The 8,296-nt window shown below is 36.0% G+C and overlaps 2 protein-coding genes across 2 annotated transcripts; one reads left to right on the top strand and one right to left on the bottom strand.

The window, feature by feature from the left end:
• The first annotated feature begins 921 nt into the window (after positions 1–921).
• On the top strand, positions 922–3,872 carry LOC107010249 (protein CLMP1-like). Its single transcript, XM_015209492.2, has one exon. The coding sequence runs from the start codon at positions 1,393–1,395 to the stop codon at positions 3,676–3,678; it is 2,286 nt and encodes a 761-aa protein (XP_015064978.1). The 5' UTR covers positions 922–1,392; the 3' UTR covers positions 3,679–3,872.
• A 1,974-nt stretch (positions 3,873–5,846) lies between these two features.
• Positions 5,847–7,971, bottom strand: LOC107010265 (1-aminocyclopropane-1-carboxylate oxidase). The gene is made up of 4 exons (XM_015209514.2): positions 7,747–7,971; positions 7,317–7,543; positions 6,720–7,053; positions 5,847–6,399 (listed from the first exon to the last, which is right to left on the bottom strand). Exons 1-4 carry the CDS (start codon positions 7,849–7,851, stop codon positions 6,106–6,108), a joined length of 960 nt encoding a protein of 319 aa, XP_015065000.1. The 5' UTR covers positions 7,852–7,971; the 3' UTR covers positions 5,847–6,105.
• Positions 7,972–8,296: the final 325 nt, after the last annotated feature.

The following is an 8,296-nucleotide window of genomic DNA, read 5'->3' as shown; positions in this document are numbered from 1 at the left end:
GGCTCACATATACCCCTGCCGTTACAAAATGGCTCATATATATCCTTCATTTAACGGAAGTTAAAAAATTAGTTTTAAATTTATATTTATTACTAGTAATTTTTTTTTAAAAATTATTTAGGGGTATATATGATTCTTCTATCAAAGTTTAAGGTATATTTTAATTTTTTTCATACATAAATTATTTTTTGACTTTTTTTATTATAATTATTTGAGTTTCTTATTCTTATTTTGTTTTTTTCTTTCATTCCTTACTTTAAAGAAAAAAAAATTAAACTATTTTTTTGTGTGTATTGTAATTTAATTTCGTATTCGAAGAAAAAATTTGGTCATCTACAATAAGTTTTACAAGAATATTAGTGAAACATAAATAAATTTGATTATCAAAATAATAATTATAAATTAGTCATTGAAACAAAAAAAGGTAAAAAAATTATGTTTGACGAGGATTAAATTTACTCATATGGGATTATATTTTTTAGAAAAAATAATAAAAATTTAGATTAAAATTATATTTTTTTTCATTTCCGTTAGAGAAAAAGGGTATATGTGAGCCATTTGTTTACAGGTAGGGATATATATGAGTCACTTTCATAACAAGGGGTATCAGCTCTAAATGACAAAGTTGAGGGGTATATTAGACCATTTTCTCAATAAACTAAATGGATAATCAATTAGTTCAGTAAATTTATAACAAATATCATAAATTTTTATGTATCAATAATATATTCCTTAATACACAGTAAAAAATATTAGTTACACATATCATAAAAGAAAATATCCAATGAAATACTATTAATATACAAAATCAAATACATTACCTTATTTTTATTCACACACTTTGGTAAATGATTCCTTAAAAATTGTAATATTCATTCATAATTGAAATAAAGTATTACTATAATTTTTACAATACCATGCACCTGAAAAAGGTGTAATTTTCCCTAAAATTGAAAAAAGATAACTTGTATCATCTTCATCCTACCTTCCTTATTTCTTCGAAGTGGGATAGCAACGCAACACAGAGCAAAAATATAATTAACAGAAAAGAATCATCCATCCAACGGCTCACAATGAAGCAAATTATCCAGGGCCTACAATGGATATTCATTCAACTAAAAGTGAAATAATACCAACTCCTCTATCTAGGGTTTCAAATCCAAAACCTCCACACTGTTTCTGGAAGACCCATTACATCACTTCTTCAAGATGCAATCATATCACACTGAATTCTGCACCAAAGGTGTAAACTTTTATCTGTAAGTTGCTTTTTTCCTATTCGATTTCTGTGAGCTATTCTTGATTTATACAGAAAATAAGTAGTGGGATTTTGACTAAATTTGGTTATAAGTATTAAAGTTTGAATCTTGAAAAGTTTTTGGAAGTAATTATATGGGGAAATCAGGTGGTAGGAAGAAAAAGGGTCAAAATCAAGGGGAGAACCATAAACCTGTTGTTAATGGTACTGTTGATTTGGACTCATCAATTTTCTTAAAAAGAGCCCACGAACTGAAAGAAGAGGGAAACAAAAGGTTTCAGGCTAAGGATTTTGTAGGGGCTTTACAACAATATGATAATGCTCTCAAACTTACACCAAAAACTCACCCAGAAAGAGCTGTGTTCCATAGCAACAGAGCAGCCTGTATGATGCAAATGAAACCCATAGATTATGATTCTGTTATTTCTGAGTGTACTATGGCACTTCAGGTTCAGCCTCGGTTTGTTCGAGCTCTTCTGCGAAGGGCCCGTGCACTTGAGGCTGTGGGTAAGTATGAAATGGCAATGCAAGATGTGCAAATGCTATTGGATGCTGATGGGAATCATCAGGATGCCTTGGAAATTGCAGGGCGATTGAGCATGATACTTGGTCCCCGCCAGGATGCCCAGCAAGACCTCCAGAGCCGCCCATCTCCAGCTGCACTTGGTGCATCTGCAGTGGGTGCCGCCTCTATTGCTGGTCTAGGACCCTGTTTACCTTCTCGATCAATGTCTAAGAAGCCAGTACCATCAACTGGGGCTACGGTTGTGTCAGTTAATAGTAAACCCAATAAGCCCTCTTATGTTATGCCAGCTGAAAATAGTACTCAGGCCAAAGTTCAGTTGCCAAGTGTTTCCTTGAAGCCTTCAACTGGTCCTTCTAAACCTAATATAAGTCCTAGTATGGATGATCAGAAGGAGAATGCTTCTACCTCAGCATCAATAACAGTCCATGGACATTCTAAAGAGGCTGTGATTCGTTGGAGGCCATTGAAGCTTGTTTATGATCATGATATAAGACTTGCCCAAATGCCTGTAAATTGCAGTTTTAGAGTCTTAAGGGATATTGTTATGAAACGGTTTCCGATGTCCAAATCTGTTCTTGTTAAATATAAGGACAGTGACGGTGATTTGGTAACTATTACCTGTACGGCTGAGCTTAGATTGGCCGAGTCCTGGGTTGATAGTCTAGTACCAAAAGACCCTGATGCAGATGAAGGTGACTTCATAGGGATGTTGAGATTGCATATTGTCGAGGTGAGTCCTGAACAAGAACCAGCTTTGTTGGAAGAGGAAGAGAGGCCTGTTGAGAGTGAGGAGAATATAGCAGATGAGAGTGTATCCCACTCTTCACTAAGTGATTCCATTGTGGAAACTCTGGAAAGTGAGATTAACAAGTCAGAGAAGGGCATTACGAAAGAGAAAACCATAACAGAAGATCCTGAATGCAAGGAGGTTGAGATGGATGATTGGTTGTTCGAGTTCGCTCAGTTATTCAGGACTCATGTTGGCATTGATCCGGATGCCCACATTGACCTGCACGAGCTTGGGATGGAGCTTAGCGCTGAAGCCCTTGAGGAGACTGTGACAAGTGAAGCAGCTCAAGCTCTTTTTGACAAGGCTGCCTTAAAGTTTCAGGAAGTGGCTGCTCTGGCTTTTTTCAACTGGGGAAATGTTCACATGTGTGCAGCAAGGAAACGAATGCCAATTGATGATTCTGCGTCAAAGGAGACGATGGGTATCAAGCTTCAAGCAGCATATGACTGGGTGAAAGAAAAATATTCTCTGGCCAAAGAGAAGTATGAGGAGGCTCTCTCGATTAAACCAGACTTTTATGAGGGGTTGTTAGCATTAGGGCAGCAGCAATTTGAAATGGCAAAACTTCACTGGTCCTTTGTCTTGGCTAAGAAAGAGGACCTGTCAAGTTGGGATCGTACTGAGACGCTTGCTCTATTTGAAAGTGCAGAAGAGAAAATGAAAGCAGCAACTCAGATGTGGGAAAAGCTGGAGGAGCTTAGGGATAATGAACTAAAAGATCCTAGTACAAGCAAGAAGGATGAACTACTAAGGAGAAAGAAGAAACAGGGAAGTGGTCCTGAAGGTGAGGTGTCAGCTACAGGTGGTCCAGGTGAAATTTCAGCTGATGAGGCTGCACAGCAAGCTGCTGTAATGCGATCTCAAATACATTTATTTTGGGGTAATATGCTTTTTGAGCGGTCTCAAGTTGAATGTAAATTGGGGTTGACTGGTTGGAAGGAGAAGCTTGATACTGCTGTTGAAAGATTTAAGCTTGCTGGAGCTTCTGAAATTGACATCTCAACAGTTCTGAAGAATCATTGTTCCAATGAAGAAGCTACTCAGGGATCTCAGGAAATGGTTGAGAGCCTGAAGACTGAGGGGAATGATAATCCAAATGACTAGAATGATGCTAGTAAAGCTTAGGCTACCTGACACTAATTTAGCAATATTTATTTTTCTTACAAACAACATTTATGTTCATGAGATCAGAAAATTTTGGCCTTGCAACGTCAATTATACATTTAAGTTTTTTTGATGAAACAAGAAGTTTGCTGTTATATGGGAACTATTATGATATAGTCATTTTTTTAAACAAACATTTGTTCTTTGAAATAGGTTTCTTGTTATTTCTCTTCTCCTTTCTTGCTCCCTTTCCCAAGTACATAGTTCGGATTCTGTCTGTTTCATGGCTGATGAGATGTTGCTAACATTCTGGGATAGTTGTTCTGTTTGATAGTGATTTTGGAACTTGTGATGCATAGCTATTATATTTGCTGTTAAACATTTTCAAAAGCAAGCCTGCCTCTTTGACTTACTTTTTCAGACACTAATGCCTGAATTTCTCTTGTCATTTCTGAGGAAGAACCCTGATGAGCTTCCTTGAAGTGTATGTGCCATTTATCCTGTTATTGTAACAGTAAAATTCCTTGTATGATCATAGATATCTGATATGATTTTAGCAAAATTTTACATGAACAGAGGACCATAGTTCTTTATGGGTTACATGTTTTCCATCCAAGATTAAGTTGGCCACCCATGCCTCTTATTGTGCTCGTCTCCTTTTTCATTTGCCTCACTTTCTGAAAAATTCACGTAACCTTTGGTTTCATCTTTGAAATGGGAAAAAATGGCGAAGGCTGTCTACTGTTGAGCTGGAACCAGTTTAAGGGGTTTAATACAGAAGCTTTTGTCTCTCTATCTGTGAATCTATAATTTGTGGTTCAGGATGCGGTAGCATCATCTCAGATTTGTAGATCTTAACTAAACATGCATATGGGTATGGATTTGTGAGAACCCCAAGGTCATTAGTGAGTGCTCAAGGCATAGTAGTAGTAGCCTGGAGATGCTAGGTTCAATTTTCTGTGACACTTGGTGTGAGCCCATCTGCTTTAACTTTGGTGCATGCGGTTACTCAATCCCTATGCTTGTGGGCTATAATAGGCTGTTTGATGGATTGTGTGCCTCATGCTAACACGGACACCACACTCATAAAAAAGAAATTTGTGGGGATATGGATGCTTAATGTGGACGAAGCTAATGAGCACGATCAAAGCTCGTCTTCCATTACATCCCTTTCTGTGGAGTTCTTTTTTAAATCTGTATGTCCAATGTTTAAAGTACTGCTGTTCTTTCATCTGTTAATCCCTTTTGTTCTGGTAGATCCAGAATAACATTCTTTTAATACAAGCAGTTCTAGCCGTTAGGGAACATGAGAACTGGAATTAGGTACACGTGTGTGTTTTAAAAGTGTTATCCACAGTATAATTTTCCAGAATGATGTTCAACTTACCGTCCTTCGCTGACTGCCTGAATTATGCACTTCACATACATTGTTTGCAGGTTTAGATGTTGCTAACTTTTATAGTATCTGCATACCTAGTGCTCATTTGTTAGGAGGAAAGATTACTAGTCATTTGGTACAAGGGATAAGGGATAATAATCCTGGGGATGAAATGCAGGATTATTTTTCCTGTGTTTGGTTAGGGTTACTAGTTAGTCTCGGGGATATATGGTGGGATGTCCCAATCCATGGAATAAGTTCACCAGTTCTGTGTTTTAGAGATATAATATTAATTCTGAGTCCATGTTTGGTTTGGATTGCTAAGCTCTTTAATATTGGGTTTAAGTTCTTGCAATAAGAAACTAAAATATTTACACAATCAGGTCAGGACAATGTAGTTGTAGGTAAATATCTGCACTAAAAATTCAATAAAAATGATATTAATATGCTGTGATCGTGTAAAAATAATGTTAATGATATTGGTGTATATAATGTAAATACCTTCCAGGCTTCAATGAACATGAATGAAGATCATTACATTTAACTAGGGATGGCAAATAGATGGTGCGGGTGAAAATGAAAATGTCAGCTTTATGGTTTCCATAAAGAATCCCCTGAAAATGACACCAGTGATTTAGTGGAAGAAAAAGAGTATATATCTGTCTAGTTACCATGTCATTTCCTTCTTTTAACAAAAGGGGCATCAAAGATTGTGGATATTCTTTTGCACAATGAATTTATCAGGTTGCCCTTGTAAGTGACCTGATTGTATGAATCTTGACATCGTGCGTAAAACTTAAAACTCAATAAATTAATATGCTGGGAATAAAAGATTTCATAGGAAATCTGAAAACTTTACAATCAAATCCTCTTAACATATCACACTACCAGACAAGAGTACATAAAGAAAACCCAAGTTGCACAAAGCAAGATAAAGCACCCCACTAATTAAACCAACATTAACAAATTATTACAACATCATTATCTTACTACTAAACAATCTTTTCTTCCCATTCCCATTAATTACTGTTGTATTAATACTGGTCTCATCAAACAGTTGCTATTGGGCCCAAGTTGACAGCAGTTTCCACAGCCTTCATTGCTTCAAACCTTGGCTCTTTAGCTTGGAATTTGAGACCTGCATATAATTTCATATAATCCTCAAAAACAAATTTGGGATACATTATTGTGTTCTCTTTTTCTTCCTTCTCCAACAATTCTGGTGCTGGATAGATGACAGCATCACTCCCCGGATTATAGAACGAAGCCAAGGACATTCTGTTTCCATCAGGCTGAGCAATTACCCTGTGCTCCACACTCCTGTATTTTCCATTCGTAATCACCTAAAAACCATCCAAAACACAAATCAACAATGTTATTAATGAGTTCAACATCGAACTTTTACATCATCAGATCATCTAAAAAGATAGAGAATTGTCAATATTTAGTCAAACTAGTATGATTTTAACTTATATGTATGAGTAAATCCTTTTTACACTGTCTTATTTATCTTTTAGGTGATCTGATAGAGTAAAAATTCTCCAGGGATAGCAAGGTATCCGAACTAGTGACCTTGAAAATACAGTAGAGAACATGATGCTATATGTTAAATCACATTGATATATAATATATATCTGTGTATATAGGTTAAATCCTTGGATACCTCGAGTTGGTCACCGAGGTTGATGACAATGGAGTGGCGCATCGGTGGAACATCAATCCATTTGTCATCTTTGAGTAGTTGGAGACCACTGACTTTGTCATCTTGGAATAGAAGGATGATGCCACCAGCATCTGTGTGAGCCCTCAGCCCTTTAATGAGATCAGGCTTGGGACATGGTGGGTAGTTGCTAACTTTGGTACCAAAAGTAGGTCCCTTTGAGCCATAAAACACTTTCTTCAAGTAACCTTGCTCTAGTCCTAGATTTTCACACAGCAAATCCAACAGTTGCTCTGCTAGTTTCTCCAGTTTATCAGCAAACTCCTTCATGATTTTCCTGTCATGTTTCATGTTAAGTCAGCATGGAAAATCCACAGTTCCATAAGTACAGTTTTTTTATTTAGAAATAACTTAACTAAAGATTTCCTTTTTAACCTTAATGAAACGATTTATAGTCACACAAATAGTCAATGAGTGTTTTAGACCACAAATTTCAAAAGTCTATCTTTCTTTTTTTCTTCTTAAATTTCATGTCAAGTCAAACGACGTCATATAAATTGTGACGGAGGGAGTAGAACAAAACATGGAGATCCCTCTGACCTATAATTATCTTCAAGATCAGGAACTTCTGAAATGTTTGAAACAGGAAGATGTTTCAAGAAGAAAGTACTTTCCCAGTCCAAATCATCAATTTCAGTCTGAACACCTTCAAGGCCTTTACTTGCCACCATTTCCTTGAACCTTTGTTCCATACACTTCTTGTAATGTTCCTTTGTGAACTTCTCTACTGTGTCCAGAAGCTCATGAGAGATCCCATGATTAATCACCTTCATATATACAGAAACATAGCAAAAATAAGTGTTTATACAATCAGGTCATCTAAACTCAGTATTTTTAACGGTCAATACAAAAATTAAAGATTGAACTCATAAATTTTAAATCTTGGATCCGTCTCTGTACGTACAAAGCACAATATGTGTATCATGATATCTCATAAAAGTTGTATGAGATATTATGGTGTCAATGTTACCTCAAAGAATCCCCAGTTCTCACAAGCATCTTTTATTTTCTCCAATGCTGCAGCCCTTTTTTCAGTGTTAAGCATCTCCATGTTAACTACTGGGAAAGTCTCCATCTTTCTGTTATACTATTTCTCACTCACACTTCAAAGCTCTTAATTAATTTCTGTGCAAGATGGATATGAATGGGTATTTGAAGGGGGTATTTATAAGACTTTTGTTAAGGTCATTCAGAAAAAGAAAAAAAAATTATTTTATTTTTCATAAAAATATAGATACAAGTAAATAAACAATGAAATCTAGGAAGTAAGGAGAGTAGTGGGGGATGTTATGTGTGTACATTCTGCTTAGGACCTACCAATGTTTTGGCTGAATATTAATCAGTCATATTTGATTACTGTTGTGTCTTCTTCTTATTTGTCTCTCCTATCCTTTCGTGGGGTTCCTTTTAATACTTATACTACTCTTTGCCTTACTTTTCTTATCGAGCATCGTAAAGTCTCAAGTTCAATTTTCAGCAACAATGAAAAAATCAAGTGATTTTTTTCATCTATTATAGTC

Source organism: Solanum pennellii, chromosome 2 (assembly GCF_001406875.1).
Source record: "Solanum pennellii chromosome 2, SPENNV200".
In the NCBI taxonomy this organism is placed as follows: Eukaryota; Viridiplantae; Streptophyta; class Magnoliopsida; order Solanales; family Solanaceae; genus Solanum; species Solanum pennellii.
The sequence above is the reverse complement of the archived record's forward strand: the minus strand, read 5'-3'. Positions and strand labels throughout refer to the sequence as shown.

Bases quoted from the DNA above. Each gene is read 5' to 3' on its own strand.
- LOC107010249 (XM_015209492.2), top strand. From the start codon at position 1,393: ATGGGGAAATCAGGTGGTAGGAAGAAAAAGGGTCAAAATCAAGGGGAG.
- LOC107010265 (XM_015209514.2), bottom strand. From the start codon at position 7,851: ATGGAGACTTTCCCAGTAGTTAACATGGAGATGCTTAACACTGAAAAA. The intron at 7,054-7,316 runs GTCAGAGGGATC...GAAACATGACAG, and splicing joins GATCTTGAAGATAATTATAG to GAAAATCATGAAGGAGTTTG. The intron at 6,400-6,719 runs GTATCCAAGGAT...GATGGTTTTTAG, and splicing joins ACCTCGGTGACCAACTCGAG to GTGATTACGAATGGAAAATA.